General features: G+C 31.6%; 1 protein-coding gene across 8 annotated transcripts in view; it reads left to right on the plus strand.

The window, feature by feature from the left end:
- Positions 1-21507, plus strand: part of atp9b (ATPase phospholipid transporting 9B) — a 108179-nt gene that overhangs the window by 53127 nt on the left and 33545 nt on the right. For all 8 annotated transcript variants that reach the window (XR_012394669.1, XR_012394671.1, XR_012394670.1 and 5 more), the window contains 2 exons: positions 1567-1679; positions 12345-12599. Coding sequence is in view for 4 of the 8 variants with exons in the window: in XM_005170057.6 (XP_005170114.1) it covers positions 1567-1679; positions 12345-12599 (368 nt within the window). In the remaining 4 variants the exon portion in view is untranslated. The remainder of the gene's footprint in view (positions 1-1566; positions 1680-12344; positions 12600-21507) is intronic.

The raw sequence follows: 21507 nt of genomic DNA on the forward strand, positions 1-21507 counted from the left end.
ACAGTAAACAGTACGTTCAGCTTTTTGCTTTTTTTTTTTCTCAACCTTTGTGTAAAGAACATTATGCTTGGTTAACATGATGTTACCATTATAGTATCTCAAGCATATCAGTGCTTTTTTTACCTATTTTATTTTATTAAACTATTTTATTTTATTTGCCTATTTTATTCCATTTTGAACCTATTTCTTTAACCTATTTTGTTTTTATTTTATTTTAATTTTATTTACCTATTTTATTAATCAATTTTATTTTTCTTATATTATATTAGCATATTTTATTTTATTTACCTTTTTTGTTTTACCTATTCGTATTTATATTTTATTTTATTTTATTTACCTATTCTATTTCATTTATTACCCTTTTTTATTGCTATTTTATTTTAGTTTCCTGTTTTATTGAATTTTATTTTACCTATTTTTTACCTATTTTATTTTATTTTTTAACTTATTTTATTATCCTATTTTATTTTAATATATTATATAAAATTATTTTATTTCATTTTCTTTCCCTATTTTTTACCTATTTTGAGTTTATTTTATTTTATTTACCTATTTTATTTCATTTTCTTAACCTATTCTTTTACCTATTTGTATTGTATTTTATTGTATTGTGTTGTATTGTATTATTTATTGTATTGTATTTGTATTTATTTTATTAACCTGTTTTATTGCTATTCTTTTTAGTTACCTAATTTATTTAATTTTTTAACCTATTTTTGTTTTACCTATTTTGTTTTCATTTTTTATTTGTTTTTATTTTCTTAACCTATTTTATTTTATAAAATTTTATTAACATATTTAATTTAATTTACCCATTTTGTATTATTTTATTAACCTATTTTATTCTATTACATTTAAATAACATATTTTATCTTATTTACCTTTTCTATTTTATTAACTTATTTTTAATCTATTTTATTAGCTTATTTTATTACATTTTATTAACACTTTATTTTATTTAACTATTTTATTTTATTTACCTATTTTATTTTATTACATGTGATCAACATATTTAATTTTATTTACCTATTTTTTTATTTTATTAACTTATTTTAACCTATTTTATTAACCTATTTTATTTTATTACATTTTATTAACATATTTTATTTTTTAACTTTTTTTTTACCTATTTTGATTTGATTCTTTTTATAAATTTTGTTTCACTTTATTAACCGATTACATTTTTTACCTATTTGCATTGTATTGTATTATATTAACCAATTTTAACCTATTTTATTTTATTAACCTGTTTTATTAATGTCTTATATATATTTTTTTTTTTACCTATTTTTTTACATTTATTTTATTAACCTATTTTATTTTAGTTGCATTTTTATTTTATTTTTAACCTATTTTTTTAACCTATTTTGTTTTCAATTTAATTTGTTTTATTTTACCTGTTCTATTTATTTATTTTTTTTTACTTATTTTATTTTATCTATTTTACTTGGCCTATTTTATTTCTCCTCTGTTCTACTTTGTTGAAATCACTCTGGCCATCCGAAAGCTTTTATAATAACAATTGATTTCTTTCCCGATCTTAATCTTTGTGTGATGTTTTTCCAGGCACTCTGACCCAGAACGAGATGGTCTTCAAGCGCCTCCATCTCGGCACTGTGTCATACGGAACGGACACAATGGATGAGATCCAGAGTCACATCATCCAGTCCTACGCTCAGGTGTCTTTCATTATTCACTTTCATTATACTGAAACTTCAACAGCTCCACGTCCTCCACAAACTGCTGTCGCTGTGTGTGTGTGTGTGTGTGTGTGTGTGTTTGGTGCCAACAGCTGGGTGACACGATGTTAAAGCCACAGTAGCAATTGATTTTCATGCTCCACGGTCCTTCATTACTGTGATGATGGAGTGGCAGGCAGGTTTGAAATGTACCCATGATATGAGCGATCATAGCCTTATTATATCCCCCCTCAGGACATGTCAGAGTCCGTGTCCAACAACTTGTGTGAAATTGAGTTCGACAGGAATCAATAAACATAATGTAATTTACAGCTTAACATGCTTTGCTGTGCACAAGGCAGTTCTAGCTGCGATTCTCTCTGGAGTGTTATGAGTATAAAGAAATTGCTATTAAAACAGCTGTTGTTTTGCAGAGGGCAAACCCCATCGTCTTATTCGAGACGGGGTGAGTGTACAGACAGATCATGTCGGACCTGCTGGGATTCGGAGCTCAAATTGTTTTCTGAAATGTCCAAATCTGATATTTCTTGTGTATGGGGTTCAGTTCAGTTCACAGCCTTAAGTTCACCAGCGTTTTTTGACACTTTTTTAGTAGTCTTCTGGCTTAGATTTTCTGTGAAGTTAGACTTTGAAGATGAAGTTGGTCAGGTTTGTGACAGTAATTTCGTTACAAAGGTGAGAAAATAAACATTCAGACAAGTGTATTTTTGTTTTTTGGCTGTTAAGTTAAATTGTTCTCTGATATCTACATAGTATGTTTATGGCTTCAGTAAGTTAAATAAATTTTATACTCCATAAAAAAACCCATAGAATCAAAAGTTCCATGATTGACCATATATGGCTCTTTTATTATTGTTCAATGCCTTGGTATAACCAGATTTTCATTATAGGGCACCTTTATTATTGCTGTGGTATAAAAAATGTTCATACTATATCTGTGAATGTATTTTTGCTGCAATTAACACATTTTTAAAAAAATGAATACAAAGTGAATTTCAAGAATATTACAGAAATTTTAGCTCAAAATTTAAATTTTACATAAAGGTATTCTTTAAATGGACATGAAACCCTTGACTAGATTTTATAAGGTTTTCACAGATTTATATGTCGAACATCAATTAAGACTATGTTTGCATTTATTAGCTTTAATTGCAGGTAACAACTAACTAATACACGTCTCATGGTTTAGTTTTAGGTCACTGTTTTGACATATGATATGGTCAGTAAAAAGCAGTCAAAAATAAAAGATGAAAAAACTCTAGAGGCAAAATACAATACAAAATCAATGCAATATAGCAAAGATAGTCCTAAAAAACAGTGCTTTTCAGATTTTTATGTACCGTGTAGTAGATTTCAAATATTCAAACTGAAAAATATAATCAGATATAACATTGCATACTAGGGATGTAACGATTCACCATGAACCGGTTGACAATTGTTTTGAATATGTGACGATTCAAACCGATAGAAATGTTGAATGAATCACAATACATGTTTTGAACTGGAGAGGGCACTGTGACTGTAGGCCCAAACTTGTTTCATCTGCGCATCTGTTGCGAGCAAAAGGTGAGGGGGTTGAGTAAAATGACAGCTGTAAATTGCAGCAAACAAACACAAACTGTGCGAATTTTGCCAAAAAAAACCAAAAAAAACGTTTACACTAACAGAACAACGTCAGTATAGTGAAAAACTACCATCACAGATGTCCATATGCAAAAAAAACTATTAATAAGCCAAACCACGCGGACTGGATGATTTGCAGCTCCACTTGCTCTGACGAGTGCTACAGAGATCACACGGTGCATCAGTGTTTTCATAGCGAAAGTGTAAAGATATTTTTCAGACTGAAAGAGAAAGTTGTGCTGTTACAGAAGCCGGTTTTAGACTATTTTTATCCTTTCATTTTCAAATTAGTTTATGCATATTTGCTTAGTATTATTATAGAATATTTAAATATGTTCAAGTTTATCTCTTCTTAAGTGTATCACACTGATGCTTATATTAATTGATTATACAAGTAATATTAATTATTCATTTTTTATATTCAAGTTCAACTTCTGTCTCTATCCTACTGTAATTAGTGATTCGGTAATCTTAATTTATTTTATTTATTTGTTTTTTATTTTTTTCTGTCCCCTGGATCAGAGAGCCTCTGTACTCACTGCTCTCTGGTTAAGGAAAGACTTTCCTCTTCACACCAGCCATCTCAGTCCCCAGTAAAAAAGTTTTATTTTTATTTATTTATTTATTTATTTTTTCAGCAGGGGGTATTGTACATGTGCAAAGACCTCAGCTTATGCCGGAAAACTTAGATATGCAATATTTCTTTTATTATTATATTTCTTAAATTCTTCTGTATATTTTTTTATTTATTTGTTTTTAAAATAGAAATTTAGTTATGGCAGAAAATGTATTATTTAGCAAAAAAAATGTGCAGCATTTAAGTATAAAAATGAAAGAGCTCTTCACCTTAAATTAATTTCAAATAATTTTATTTAAAAAATCATGACTTAATCGAGAATCGTGAGATTATAATAAATTATGAGTCAGGTGAATCATTACATCCCTATTGGTACATGACATGTTCAGTAAAAAAGCAAAGTCAAAATTTAAAGGTGCAGTAGGTGATCTGCCTAAATGCTAACCGGTTAGCATAATATATTTGAAACACAATCCCTCCCCTGCCGTCCAAAGCCACGCCTTCTGAAATTACAAACATGCACATTAATGATGACAGAGACCCACTAGATTTTGTCATTCGCCAGTTAGAAAACTTTATAGTACTTTATATAATACTACAATTCCGAATGAAACTATTATATCTAGCACATTTTCAGTTGTGTAGCAAGCAAAACTTGTCATTATGCGCAATATTTCATTCAAGCAAGGTCTCACTTTCTCACATGCTTTGTCCTAAAGTGGCTACTGTATGCTTAGTGCTTGGCCAGCGGCATGCAGGAATTACACTTATTACTAAGCCATACAGGATACAGGATAGGCAGAATATCGCTATTACATATGTTGTGTTGTTAAACTAAATAAAAATAACTTGTGAAACTGAAAATAGTTACATCAGTCTTTCGCTGGAAGATTTCAATGGCTAAACAAAACTTCTATGCATATAACCCATTCGTAATAACACAATCTGCATCAGCTTTGCGTGACTAAAAGAGTTTTAAAACACAACATTTCCTGTCTAAAAGAAATACTTCAGCCGTGGAGTCATCCTTCCTTCAGCGAGCAAAAGTAACTTCAATATTGATTCAGGATTTCAAAGTTTTGATTGAGCATTTGTTTTGCTCTCTCTCGTGTGCAGGTGAAGTACATGCACATGAAACATCTACGTGAACGGCTGCAGATGTACAAATCTACATTTGCTGACAGACAGTTTGAGCTACTTATCAGAATTATGGGAAATATCGGCTCGACAATATTTAATTGGATAAACATTTTTTTTAATCTTATGCCATACCAGAATATGAAAATACATATAAATACATTTAGATCATTTACTTCAATCATTACTATTGGAATGTGAAGAGACTTTCAACCAGCACTACCAAAAATGTTTCTAAAGACAATCACCTACTGCACCTTTAAATCAAGAAACTTTATAAGCAAAACACAATACAAAATGAATACAATATGGCAGAGATAATACTAACATAAACAGGGTTTTTCATGTACCTACAGTAACAGTATATTTCAATATAATCAGGTATAATGTGTATAGGCCTAATCTACACTCTATAAATTAAATAAAGTTTAACCATTACTGAGCAAGCTATTTAGTCAAGAACATATTAAAAACACAGACCGTTTACTTTAAGACGCAGCTCAGATGCAGCACAATGAGAAAGTTACAGAAAAAAAATACGTTCCAAGGCATAACTGATTGAATGTTTATTAACATAATTATTGGTGAGAACCGAGTCTTACCATTGAGAAGCAATACTTAATTTACCTAAACTTTCATCCATCTGTTTTGATGAGGTACATCTCAGATCTCCGGCGTGAATCCCATGTGTGGCTCACGCTCTGGCATGCTGATATTCACACACATTCTTTTTCAGGTGATTATCTCCTACTTTAGTGCTCATCGATGGGTCATTTACTCACAAGGAGCAGTGTTTCAGCACATGGACATACATTCTAACATGCACAGAGTCAGTTAAGAGATTAATTAAAGGATAGGGGGAATTCAAAAACGAAATATCCATGACTGTTGTTGTACTGAATAGTTCAATATTATAGAGTATTGCAGCATCCCTACAAGTTTTGATCTTTCCCCCCTAATTTCATCTTCTGTTTCTAAAATTAGTGCAGCGACATTGGTGGTGGCATATAGGCGTAGGACAATGAGCACTATGATGAGGCAGTGGTGTCTAATTATAAATCAGTCACACTTTGATATGTTTCTTTTTGGTGTTAATGAAAAGTCTATAACTTAATTTGGTTAAATTTCTCAATGCTAGTGTAAATAAACCCTCTTTTCGCCCTATCAAAAGAACAAAATGACCTGTTTTGGTTCGTGTCCCTTTAAATAATAATATGCTGCTGTTCACCCCAGGGGCGAGGCCTTAGATCTGTCATTTGTGATAATATAGTAATTGAATTAACAAGGTGTGAACTGATATGTTTGAGTAAATATTAGCTAGCTTGAGCAGTGTTTTATTTAACTTAGATTGTATAATATCAAAATTAAGGTCAAAAACATAATACTAAATTATGCTACATAAAGCACACTTGCAGAAAACAGTTGACAGAGCAAAATGGTTAATTGATTCTCTGCCAGTAGATGTCTGTCTGCGGTGCCTTGCTATGACTCGGCATGCTGTTCATGTTTCTGCCGCACCACAGAGAGACATAATTTCACGTGAAGGGGTAGGGGTGTCCCAATTCTCTTTAACTTGAAGGCATAGGGCTAAGAGAAAGGCTAGATATCCCTCAAAACAGAGATTTTTTTACGACTACACTCAAGGCGTAAAAAAAATTCCCAGAATACACCATCTACAGCAGCAGCATGGCTGCAAACGGTAGTAAAGAGATGCCCAAATTAGTATTTTTTGTTATTATTATGGACTTTTACAACAAACAGCACGTTTTAATTTTATTTATAACCGTGTTTGTGTTTTACCGTCATGCTTTAAAAAATAAATAAATAAATAAATAAATAAATAAATAAATAAATAAATTTTGCTATCGATAATGCCTAATAATAGCTCTTGTATAGCAGTCCCACAACATTCTGTCACTCAATGACACTCAAATACCCTGTCAGAAAAATCTAGTGGCTGGTAATGACCTTTTTACAGTGTCTGGTATGATTTTAATGTTGTTTTTGTGTGTTTACATAGATGAATATGGCCGCAATGTAAATGCACAGTACAGTTATGATCTTATTGCCACATTATATTGTCATGATAACATAATTTATGCCTTCAGTGATTTTTCTGAAGATAAAAACTAAAAAATATTTTGGTATTTATGAAACAAAAATAATGCAATGTTCCAGTTAGGTACCATATAGAATTTAGCAAATAAAAATAGGACGTTGTTGATTGTAACTATGGTAATGGTAATGTATGTGCCATGCTCGACAGCACAAATCTTCACCAAGATGTAGCTGACTGGTAGTTCCTCTGCTTCTGAAACAGAACTAAATAATTTTTATTGCTATAAAATTTTTTTAGATGATAGTGATGAATATGGCAGACCCAGTAGAAACCTAACCTAATCAAAATAAATAAATGAATAAATAAATAAAAATTAGAAATTTTACTCAGTCTCAAATATGAAGGCTAAATGAGTAAATAGAAATTTGGACAACACAAAGGTTTAGATTAGATTAGATTAAACTTTATTGTCATTACACATGTAAAAGTACAATGCAATGAAATGCAGTTTAGGTCTAACCAGCAGTGCAATAGCAGCAAGTGCAGGATATAGGTATAAGTTATAAAGAGCTGTTATAGAAAAACTATGGTGACATTTACAGATGGATGTACAGTATTATCAACATTATATACAGGTTGTATTAGCTATGAACAGAGATTTACACTAAATTAGTATATGTACAGGTTGCTATTAATAATCTGAAGTGTGCAGATAGATAAACATAATTACAAATGTATTTATACAGTGGGTGTGTACATAATTACAAATGTCCATGTGCAGTGGATATGTACAGTTCAAATAAATGAATCAGTGCAATGTTTAGATATTTAAATATTTCTAAATGTAATAATAATATCTAAGTTTGCTGTGCTGTATGTTTAAAATATATACAAATATTGCACATATTAATATAATATATTTTAGAACATTTCGGAATCTAAAATTTCAGTAAAATTAGAGCTGTATGTCTACAGATTTTGTTTAAATGCTATAATAATTACATGCAAATGACACCGATGTCACAATATCACCACGAAACACACCTAAAAACATGAAACACAGACTGACTTTTTTTCTGTTATTTGTGTTTCGTTAACATTAGAAAAATATTTGATTTTAAAATAGTGTAAATTCTGAGTTTGTAGTAGAAGTGTTTAGTGTTAGATTGTACGCTTTTGAATTAAGTCTAATATATGATTATTAAATATATTTGATTGGGAAGTTATAGTGTTGTCTTTATGTTTTATTGTCAGTTGTCTCTTTTGTGCCTCTAAAAAAGAAAATGTATTATTGTGAAATTGAAACTTCTATCAATGTACGCAATGTACAAAATAAATTATATATTATTATATTAGATATTATTTTTATTTTTGTCAATTATGAAGTGTTCAGTGTTATATCACTAAGGTTGTCATGTTTTCTTCCTGCATAATTACAAATAAAATTAAAAGATATGTTTATACTGAATATCAGTTTTACATATTATATTTTATAAATTTTTTGACACATATTACAATGTTTTAAATATTATACTTGTCTTTTAAGCTTAACTTTAAAGTCAATATTACATAACTGCATCGAAAACTAAAAATTGAACAAGCAAAATTCTCTAATCAATACTTGATTCCCAATTACAGCTTGCTAACTGTACAGTACATGATCTTACCACACATTTACTTTACATATTTACTTCAGCACATACTTGAGAAGCTGGAAGCTAGTGTGGGTTTTTGAGAGTGATCCAGCAGTAGAGTGTCTTAAAAAGGTACCTGCGTCTGCTATCGGTGGCTGCGTACGGGTTGTCATCTCTTCAAGCTTTGAGGAAAGAGGAGTTCATCAAGACAAATCTCCTGCTTCACTGGAGCACATCAACCCCTGTCAAACACACACACACTCCAAGACTCACAGCTCCGCTTATGTAAATTGATAAGTTTCAGAGACACTGTGGGATTCCGACGTGCTTGTGTGGGGAGACACTGATGAAATCTTCACGCTTTTTTGCCCAGAGAGAGAGCACAGGAAGATAAATTAACACAATACACTTCTGACCCCAGTCCCACAGGTCTTAGACTACACATGACCTTATCAGATTTGGATGCAATTTAACTGATTTTGGATTATGTTGGACATTTGAGATACTGATTTATTTTATTTATTTATTTATTTTTTTGTGAAGGAAAAGGAGTTTTTTTAGATGGTTTATATATCTATGAGTTTGTGTATGGGCGACATGGTGGCTCAGTGGTTAGCACTGTCACCTCATAGGCAAGAAGGTTGCTGGTTCAAATCCCGGCTGGGTCAGTTGGCATTTCTGTGTGGAGTTTGCACGTTCTCACCATGTTGGCATGGGTTTCCTCTGGGTGCTCCGGTTTCCCCCAACAGTCCAAATACATACGCTATAGGATTAGAATAGGGTAAACAAAATTGATCGTAGTGTACGAGTGTGTGTGTGAATAAGTGTATGGATGTTTCCCAGTACTGGGTAACAGCTGAAAGGGCATCCATTGTGTAAAACTGTAACCATATTTTTCTTTCCTTAAAATAGCAAAAGTGGATTCGGACTTGCCCTTAATGTTTTTGCGCCATGTGCTTTAGACTTTGTGTCTAGATCCTTAAAATAGAACTCTAAGTCAGAATTTGCCAGGGGTATAAATTATTTCAGGCTGTAATGTTTTTCTTATTATATATTTATTTCTTTTTTTATTTATTTATTTATTTATTTTTTGTAATTTAAATTATTTTTATTGTTCAGTAGCCAAAGAACACACTTCAAACTACACATTCTCACAGTTTTTTATTAGTCACATATGATGCATATTCAGCCACTTCTCAACATCAAGAAAATAAAATAAAATTTAAAAAAACATATAGTAAACCTACATGGAAATTAAGGTTGTAGTACCCTTGTAAGACAAACTGATTCATCCTAATTTTAAACATGGCCAGAAATTATTCCAGTTTTAATGCACTTCTCCCTCATTATTTATCTTCCCAGCATACACTTGTATGATGCAATTTCTGTCATCCCATTAATCCTCTTTTACATTTCTGGCATTCTGGGACAATTACCAAAAAAAAATCATCCTAGTAGCTGTGATTCTTCCAATCTTGAGAAGAATAAAGAAATTTTTCCCTATTGGCTATCATTAGTTTGTCACCCAGAAGGTATAGCCATATTAATAATGTTATTTTTAGTACAAATTTTATATTTTGTTGACATTCTTAAAATTTAACATAAAAGTGTTGCCATTTTAGAACTTTTTTTTTACATATCACAAAAGGTGCTATTTGTCCAGACTTTTGTGTGTTTTTATAGACAGCACAGTTGACTTTTCTAACATTTATTTATTTTTTTTTGAAAGAAAGTTAGTAACACTTTATAACTACACACTTTTAGCATTTATGAGTACATTTGTAGTTCATTATTTAAGCATCAACTCTTAATACACATTAATAAGAAGTTCATAATTTCAGCTACAAATAGGACTTATAAACACATGTAATGTGCTTAATGATTGTATTTTCATATCTTATCTAAAAAGATTACTGTACAGTTTAAACATTATGCTGAATAACATAACTGCTGTATAGCAGGGGTGCCAAAATTAGGGCTGCACAATATTGGAAAAACTGCCATTGCAGTATTCTGTTTTTCTGATATAGATATTGCGACATGATTTCACCAGATCACCATATTTTGAAAAGAATTCCTAATTGTATATTGATTAGAATAATTTGTAGGGGAGTGCATCTGCATAAAATATACAAAATAAATTAAAGCACAGATTAAACAACAGAAAAATTATAAAAACAAGGTTTTCAGTTAGAGTTTAACAGTGTTGAGGTATAGAAGTTAAATAACCAAATGTAAAAAAAAAGAAAAAAACACTGCATCGTCTTTACTACAGTATATTATGTAATTAAACACAATTTGTCTTTGGTAAAGTGGTAAACTTTATAGTTTGTTGTGCCCAAATGGTTTAAATTCACTTGAAAATTTTGTCTCATGCCTTAAAAATCACATCCAACACAATCAATTTTATATTGATTAGAATCATTTGTAGGGAAGTGTATCCACATAAAATACACAAAATAAATTAAAGCACAGATGAAACAACTGAAAAATGACATAAACCAGGTTTCAGTTAGTTTAACAGTGCTGAGGTATAGAAATTCAATAATCAAATGTAAAAAAAAAACACTGCATTGTCTTTACTATATGAAATAATTACACACAATTTATCTTTGTTAAAGCGGTAAACTTTATATTTTTTTATGCCCAAATGGTTTAAATTCACTTGAAATATTACAGTCGTAGACCTTAAAAAATACATCAATAAAAGACGTTAGTTTTATTTGTTTAGAGTTAAATGTTGTAATCACTCCACAAGTCAAATGTTCTGAACTTGTTTTTCTGGTTAATTATAATTATAACTCAACACTGCAGATTCTGTGATGTGACTATGGCAGATTTGCACATTGCAATATCAATGCTGAAATTATATATTGTGCATCCCTAGTCAAAATCCATTTTTTTGTACAGTAAATTTGAAAAAGCAATAATTTAATAATACAACAAAAAATAAAACATTTTAGCGTTATTTAGCGATTTAAACTGTACAATAATTTTATTTTGTTGAAAATTTTCATCGATTTTTCTTTTTCTGTTTCGAATTTAACCAAGCCGGTCACACTTTACAATAAGGTTCATTAGTTAATGTTAATTAATGCATTTACTAACATGAACAAACAATGAACAATACATTTACTACTGTATTTCTTCATGTTAGTTAACGTTAGTTAATGAAAATTGTTAGTTCATGTTAACTGATGGTGCATTAACTAATGTTAACAAGCATGGACTTGGATGTTACTAGTGCATCAGTAAATGTTCAATTATGATTAATAAATGCTGCAATGTGTTGTTCATGATTAGTTCATGTTATCAAAGGCATTAACTAATGAACCTTATTGTTAAGTGTTACCACTAAGCCTTTATTTGTTATTTATATGGGGTTTACAAATCATAAATAAACTGCAGTAGTTTATATTAACAAAAGATTTATTAATATAAAGAGTAACTATTACAATACCGGAAAAACAAGATATACAGTATAAATGTGCATTTGAATTGTTTATCAGTCATTTAAACCAAAGAAATACTATCGTTTTTTATTTAAACCCATACTACCCAAATAAATCAAATATCCAGAAAATACCGTTGACATTTCTTCTGTTTTTCTCTAGGTGAGCTCAGCACAATCTAATGGAAGTAGTGCGAGTTCCACACCGTCCCGTAAACCACAGCCGCCTGCACCGAAGGTCCGCAAGAGCGTGAGCAGCCGGATACACGAGGCCGTGAAAGCCATCGCCCTCTGCCATAATGTTACACCGGTATACGAGTCTCGTGTTAACGGTGCCAATGCAGAGCCAGAGAGCACAGAGGCCGACCAGGACTTTAGCGACGACAACCGCACTTACCAGGCCTCAAGTCCTGACGAGGTAAGAGTGTCGGGACAACCTGAAAGGAATTTTTAGTTTTTTTTTTTTTTTTTTTTTTTTTTTAATAATTTAACATTAATATTTTATTTACTTTATTTACGTTTTGCTTCATTTTCTTATTTTTTTTAGCTTGCATTTTTTTATGATATCTTAAGCAATTACAGTGCATTTTTTGTTGTATTAAATTCTGTTTATTTAGTTTAAAATTAATATATATATATATATATATATATATATATATATATATATACACACACACACACACACACACACACACACACACACACACACACACACACACACACACACACACACACATACATACATACATACAGTTTAAGTCAAAATTATTAGCCCTTCTGTGTTTTTTTATTATTATTTTATTTTAATATTATTATTTTTTTAATGTCTCTTAAATAATCTTTAATAGAGCAAGGAATTGTATTTCCAATAATATTTTTTTTTTTTTTTTTTGGAGAAAGTCTTAATTGTTTTTCTTCAACTAGAATAAAAACACTTTAAACCATTTAAGTTTTTTAAAACCAAATTAAGGTCAATATTATTAGCCCACTTAAGCAATATTATTTTCCATTGTCTACAGAACAAACTATTGTTATACAGTGATTTGCCTAATCATCCCAACTTGCCTAGATAACCTAATTAACCTAGGAATTAATTATTGAACTATTATACTATTAGAAGTTAGTTATTAAAACTATGTTTAGAAATGTGTTGAAAAAAATCGAGATGTCATTCCTACCGGTAAATATGTGTTCATGTCTAATACGAAAGTAAAAGCATGCTGAAATATTACCAAGAGATTTTATCCGTTAGAATAATTGACCAAAGTTACCATTTGATCTTGATACCATATGATTTTTTCATATTTTAATCTTATAATATATGGTGTAATATACACTTTCGCTTATAAAGTATTCCATACACAACTGGTCAAAAGTTTGGAGCCAGTATGATTGTTAAATATGTTAAAATAAGCTTCTCCTGCTCACCAAGGCTGCATTTATTTCATCATAAATAAAGCAAAAATGTGAAATGTTGCTCTATAAAAAAACTGATCAAAAATAGTTAATTTAATAATATATTACAGTGATTTTAAAGATGAATGTTTCGCTTCATTACTCCAGTCTTCAGAGTCACATGATCCTTCAGAAATCACTAATATTAATTATTATTGTTGTTATCATTATTATTAATATTATTGTAACTAATGGTAGTAGTAATAAAAGCAATAATGTCTGGAATAATAATTTTATTTTAAAATAGACACAGTAAGAAAGCAGTAATTTAAAATTTTAATAAATATGTAAATATTTAAATATTTCCCTAATGATGTGTAACAGAGCAAAGAAATTTCCACAGTATCTGATAATATTTTTTCTTCTGGAGAAAGTTTTATTTGATTTATTTCGACTAGAATAAAAGCAGTTTTTAATTTTTTAAACACCATTTTAAGGACAAAATTATTAGCCCCTTTAGGCAATTTTTTTTCGATAGTCTACAGAACAAACCATCATTATACAATAACTTGCCTACCCTAACCTGCTAGTTAACCTAATTAACCTAGTTAAGCCTTTAAATGTTACTTTAAGCTGTATAGAAGTGTCCTGAAAAATATCTAGTCAAATATTATTGACTGTCATTATAGCATAGATAAAATAAATCAGTTATTAGAAATGAGTTTTTAAAACTATTATGTTTAGAAATGTGTTGAAATATTCTCTGTTAAACAGAAAACGGGTAAGAAAATAAGCAGGGGGGCTAATAATTCTGACTTCAACTGTGTATATATATATATATATATATATATATATATATATATATATATATATATATATATATATATATATATATGTGTGTGTGTGCGTGCGTGCGTGCGTGCGTGTAGTATTATATGTATACAGTTGAAGTCAGAATTATTAGCCCCCTGATTTATTAACCCCCTGTTTATTTTTTCCCCAATTTCTGTTTAACGGGGAGATTTTATTAACTTTTGCAACTACCTTAAACCTTGAAATAACTGTGTCTATTTGAATCAAAATGAAAATATAAAAAAATATATAAAATTAATTGCATTTATTTATTTACTGTATTTTTTCCTAAATACTGACTTTTTGGCTTTAGATTATTTGATATTTAGATTATATTTACCAATTTAGCATTTTAAAATGATTTTCTTGAGCAGTTACAGAACTTTGTTCTATGTTTATTTCTGTTTATTTTATTTGGAAATCAGACAGATTGCATTGACACTGCTCTCCTCATTCCTCTAACAGTGTAATCCTATATATCGCTGCTTTAGTATTTATGACTCCCCCACTTTAGCCTTGAATTTACTGCCTTATTGGATGGTAATATAGACTCTGTGTTAGTAGAGAAATCTGAGAGGGCTCAATAAATATCAGAAGCAGAGGGGGCAGGGGTAGGTCACACACCAGGAAGGACTCGGTCATCATTTGTGTTGAGAGATCGTAGATATTTATAGATCTGTTGTAGAGCAACAATATTTTGAATGAGTTGTTGGGAAGAAAAGCACTAAATAAATGCCGGAAAAGGCATTGAGGCCAAACGTATGTCACAATGGCAGTGGTTCTCAAATTGATGGAGGGATCGGCAGACTCATTATAGTTCAACATATTTTTTTTAACAGTGAGGAATGAACAGTTGTTTGAGGCTTGACTGCGGGGAATAATTCAGGAAAAAATACTTTTCTACCGTCAATTATTCACTCTAATAATCGTCCAAATCTTTATGACTGACTTATTGCTGAGGAACACTGTGAACTGCAAATAGAAGGGGATGTTTACCTGGGGGTCTCTCTATGGTCATGAAACTTTATGTGTTTTGGTTGTTTATTCACACAACACCAGTGGTGTTTTGGGACCCTTAAGGTTCAGAACTTTTAAAAAAAAGAATAATTTCACAGTCCATGTTTTTAAAAACTGTACTGCTATTGTAAACTAGGGCTGGGCAATATGGCAAAAATGCAGTCTTGATGATTATTTTCCAAATTGGACGATAACAATATATTTTTCAATATAACTTGTTAATACTTCCAGATTTTTAGGGTGCTTTCACACCTGCCTTATTTAGTTCGATTGAATCACGCTAGAGTTCACTTTCCCTCTTGGTGCAGTACGCTTGGGCTGGTGTGAATGTAGCAATCAAACTCGAGTGCGCAGCAAAAGCGGACCAAAAAAGCATACAGAGACCTCCTTGATGAGGTGGTCTCGGTACGCTTTCAACCCTGGAGTGCTTTGTTTGTGGCGAGAATATAATCTGAACTAAAACAGACTCAACCGCAAAAAGTACCGCGCCCTTTTGGACTAATCCAGCTTCCATAGTATGATGCGCTGTGCATTATGGAATGTGGAGGAAAACTTTTTGTTGACCGCGTTTTACCGACAATTTTAAACAGAGAGAGAGGGAAAAACATTACCTGATGGATCGTTGGTAATTTTTCCAGGAGTTGACCATGTCACTCCTTCTGAAGTGACTTGTGATGTGCATTTACCGTTTGCAATGCATTAAAACAATTTTCCAGTCGCAGCCGTGCTTCATTCTCGAAATGTATAGTTTGTCTAAAGTGATGTATACAAACTATATGGTATACTATGAGCAAGGATACAATCAGTCAGTGCAGTCGTCCCTCTATAGTCAAAAGCAACATTAGCTGTCTGCTGGTTTGTTTACTTGCTGGAGTTCCATTGGCATTTTCCCGCATGTTAATTCTGACCAATTAAAAAGCAGTAAATAGGAAATAGGTTCAATAACATATGGCCGATGAGTGATGTGGAATTTGTCACATATCTGTATTTTGGTTCCTTCCAACTGGTTCGAACCAAAGCAATCAGTGTGGTGTGAAAAGAAGCCAGAGACGGCAGAAAATGCTACATTGTATCATTTCTTGCCCCTGTTCTGGACCAAATGAACCGAACCACAACATTAGCTATATTTCCATCCACCTATTTTCATGCGCGTAAAAAAACGGTTGATGAAAATGCCGTGATGCGCATATATTTTGAAAATGTGCATAAAAAACATATTCGCATAACTGAGTAGCTTAAACTTTTTATTCGGTAAGAAACTATGCGCATAAACTACGATGGAAACACTTTTACCGCATATATTTCAGTATGCACATTAAAAAAGGTCATGTAATTTTGTTGTAAGAGATATATGTGTGAATGGACAAACTAACAGGCTGAGCACACTGAGTGTTCACTGTGTGTCAGGATTGGCTTCTGAGGTGAAAGTCATTTATTAGAGTAGGTTTTCCTGCCACAGCAAATTTCGTTTTTACTGTTGTTATTTGGCGCCAGTTAATCATGAAGTGATAATTTTGTTCGATCTGACCCGTTGGATGGAAACGCTGCTTTATTCGCATGTCTTTTATGCGATAATCCAGTTTTGCGCATACATTTCATTCACATTTTTGGATGGAAACATAGCTAATGACTATAGTCACAAAAATTACAGGGTCCATTAAATGGCATAACATATTTCCGGCTGATAAATTTTCGGTGGCCAAAAATTTGGTACGTCTCTAATATTAACACACTTTTAGATTCCCATTGTCGCATATTTCTGCTGTGTGATTGGCTTTTAGATCAATATAGAGTAAAAAAGTACAGAGTTTATCATTGTTATTGACATACATTTTATCGTGATTCAATAATATCATCAAAAGTGATGTAAATTAAAACATTTTGTCCTAAACACAGTCATGAAGTACATTTTATGTAGTATGAGGATGGAGTATGTAGTATTGATCGCAATGTTCTGGCATACACAACACTTATTAAAAGAGTACCGTTGGCAGTAGAAACGCAAACCTGATCAGGGTGCCCTGTACCGAATTGTATTGAACTGAACTAAACCATAGCATTCAGTGGAATCAATGCATAAAGTACTTTATTATTTGACAAGCAAAATAACTGTGATCGGCTAAAAGATTGTATGTTTACAGATGTAAAGTGTTTCTTCCAAAACTGAACATTTAGAGGTAGCATTTTTTTTTTTTTAATCAAAGAAATTCTGGATGAATAAGTTCTATTTCAAGTTTTTTTTCCCACATAAAGTGGTCAACGAATGTGTTTAGTCCTGTTAAACTTTTTCTTTATCCATTCATTTTCCTTCAGCTTAGTCCCTTATTTATCAGGCGTCACCACAGCGGAATGAACAACTATTCCGGCATATGTTTTACGCAGCAGTTGCCCTTCCATCCACAACCCAGTAATGCGAAACACCCACACACTCTCGCATACACACACACACTTATATGACCAATTTTGTTTATTCAATTCACCTATAACGCATGACTTTGGGGGAAACCGGAGCACCCGGAGGAAACCCATGCCAACATAGAGAGAACATGCAAACACAGAACTGCCAACTAGCCCAGCCAGAACTCAAACCAACGACCTTCTTTCTGTAAAAAGACAGTGCTAACCACTAAGCCGGCGTGCCACCTCTAAACTTTTTCTTTTTTATTACAAATGGCTTGTTTTTCAACGATGATGGCATCGCATGATAGTTATGTATATATCTGCACAAGTTGTGCAACTTTTTATGTAGAACTTTATACACCTTTTTGCTAGATTAAATATTTAGCTTAGATATTTACGTTGTTTGACAAATTGGCCTGCACTGGATTCAATAAATCACACACAAATCAGACAACAGATCACCCAAAAAAAATGAAAATGATGTTATTAATTTCTCACCCACATGTCATTCCAATCCCCTGAGACCTTCATTCGTCTTTAGAACATAAATAAAAATATTTTAGATGACATGTGAGAGCTCCCTCATCCTCCATAGACAGCAATTGTCACAAGATGTTCAAAATCCAAAGAATACACCAAAAACATTGTCAAAACATTCTGTATGACTTCAGTGGTTAAACTGTAATCAAATGAACCTCCAAGAAAACTTCTGTATGTTATAAAAACTATAAATATGACTTTCAAGTACAACTCACTTTCACTAGAATCAGCGACACAGCACTCAAGCATCATATTTTTTGTAGTAAGCACACACCTTGATCTGATGCAGAAGACATTAATCCCTTTTTTTCTTTTTTTTTTCTTGTTCCTAAAAACGAATATATTGTAATGTCTTTTTGCTTGCAATATTGCAATATATTCATGGTAATTCAAAGTTTTTTACTTAAACAAGAATAAAAGAAACGAGTATAAGACAATAAAGACAACAAAGAATAAAAATGATTAAAAACAGATATGGAAGAGAAAGACAAAGACATGCTTACAGTAACATTATATGTCGTACTGTACAGCCTTCCATTAAATTATTGTATTGGTTGTACATATGAAATGAAAGTATAGCTTGTTATTTTATTTTTATTATTATTATTATTTACAATTTTTGCAGCTTGAGCTTTTTTTCCATCCATAACAGAAGCAAAACTGTTTTGCTTTGTGCAGCACAGTTGAGTAAATGATGACAATTTTTGTGTTCCGTGGAACTAACCTTTTAAGCATTCCGATAATTACGTACAATGTTTGCCTTTCGCTTGCAGGATCTAATGAAGATGAACTAATGAAGGGCAGGTCGTTTTCAAACCATTGATTGTTTTCAAGAAAATCCGCCGGTCATTATATAAATTGTGAATATTCTGCTGCTCTTTCATTTTTTCCTTTTATACAGACCAAGCATCTTCTTTTTTTCTGCAGGACCTTCTGTAGACGTAGAGATATCTTTTGAGAGTGATAAAAGGAAAAAGAAATCTGTCCATCTCCCTCTTTAGTGGAATTGCCTGTCCTCTCTTCTCCCTTGATGTGTCTACTTATTTATTTTCTTTAATGCCCAGGTCTTATCTCTCCAACGTCTTCACTCCGGGATTGATCAATATTTAATTTTCTCTGAGAGACTAGCGGTTAACACTAGTCTTTCTCTACGTGTCACTCTCATCAGCGCCTGTGTCTATGTGTGTTCGCTCAAAGACCTCCAGCCTTTTCAGCCTATAATATGACAGAAGCATAGAGATGATATTCCTTAAAAAAAAAAAAAAGAAAGTGCAGGTCATGGCTTGAGTAACCCAGATGCCTTTCCGCACACTTACTTTAAGTCATTTGTGACCTTTGACCTGGCAGTGTCAAGGGTCAGAGGTTTATCATGACCTTTAATGATCGGACATTCTCATGAGCAAGATCGTTTGTTATGTCCGATAATGAAGTTTTACTTATGGGGGGTAATAGAAGTTCACTGATGGTTTTATTAGCGGTTTTTGGCTTATTCAGATGAGATGACAGTACTCAGTGGCTGTTGACCTTTGCTTCCTCCAGGAAAAATATAGCGTTGACCTCTAACCTTTAGCCTATTAAATAGAAGTTGTCACAAAAAGATGGGCCACTCGTACAAGAGAGTTATGGCAGGTTCAATTCTTTTTTTAGTGTTTTTTTTTTTTTTTGAATTGGGTTAAAGTGAAAATGAATAATCAAATTGAAGAATAAAATAATGAATGTTTAAATTTGGAATTTGTATTAGAAACATTCATTTGATTGATTTAGTTGCATTTATTTTCATGTGTATACAGTATGTTTATATCTTTGATTTATCTGTACATGTATTTATATATATGTGTGTGTGTGCGTGTACGTGTGCGTGTTTGTCATTTTAACAATGTGTATGTGTAAAAAATAACATAGGCTAATTATGAACAATATAGATTGGTATCAACATATTACTGACATTTTTAATGACGATAGAGATAAAAAGAAAAAAATATATAGATAAAAAAATATAAACGCTAAAAAAATAGGTGTTAATCTAAACAAAATATAAATATGGAATGATGGATGGATGGATGAATGGATGGATCGATAGATAGATAGATAGATAGATAGATAGATAGATAGATAGATAGATAGATAGATAGATAGATAGATAGATAGATAGATAAATAGATAGATAGATAGATAGATAGATAGATAGATAGATAGATAGATAGATAGATAGATAGATAGATAGATAGATAGATAGATAGATACTGTAGATAGATAGATACTGTAGATAGATAGATACTGTAGATAGATAGATACTGTAGATAGATAGATAGATAGATAGATAGATAGATAGATAGATAGATAGATAGATAGATAGATAGATAGATAGATAGATAGATAGATAGATAGATAGATAGATAGATAGATAGATAGATAGATAGATAGATAGATAGATAGATAGATAGATAGATAGATAGATAGATAGATAGAGTAGCAGACTATGTGACACAGTAGGTAGTGCTGTCGCCTCACAGCAAGGAGGTCGCTGGTTCATACCTTGACTGGGTCAGTTGGCATTTCTGTGTGCAGTTTGCATGTTCTCCCTGCCTTCGCGTGGGTTTCCTCCGAGTGCTCCGGTTTCCCCCACATTCCAAAGACCTGTGGAACAGGTGAATTGAGTAGGCTAAATTGTCTGTAGTGTATGAGTGTGAATGAGTGTGTATGGATGTTTCCCAGAGATGGGTTGCAGCTGGAAGGGCATCCACTGCGTAAAAAACATGTGATGGATAAGTTGGCGGTTCATTCTGCTGTGGCAACCCCAGATTAATAAAGGGACTAAGCTGAAAAGAAAATAAATAAATGAATAGCAGACTAATTCGTATTTAATAATTAATAACAGCAATACATAAATGACAAAAATATAATGCATTATCATGTTGTTCTAGTTATAGTCCTGTGTAAAATTGTGTGCAATTTTATTATTAGTTTTAATGTATTAGTCTATATTTAGTCATTTAATTTTAATTAGTTTTACTTTCTATATTTTTATTTCTTTTTTAGTATAAATGTCTTACTTTTTAATGTGTATGCTGCTGTTTTTTTTTAAATTTAGTTCATTTAATACATTATAACATTTAATTGTA

The sequence above is a fragment of the Danio rerio genome, chromosome 19 (genome assembly GCF_049306965.1).
Source record: "Danio rerio strain Tuebingen ecotype United States chromosome 19, GRCz12tu, whole genome shotgun sequence".
NCBI lineage: Eukaryota > Metazoa > Chordata > Actinopteri > Cypriniformes > Danionidae > Danio > Danio rerio.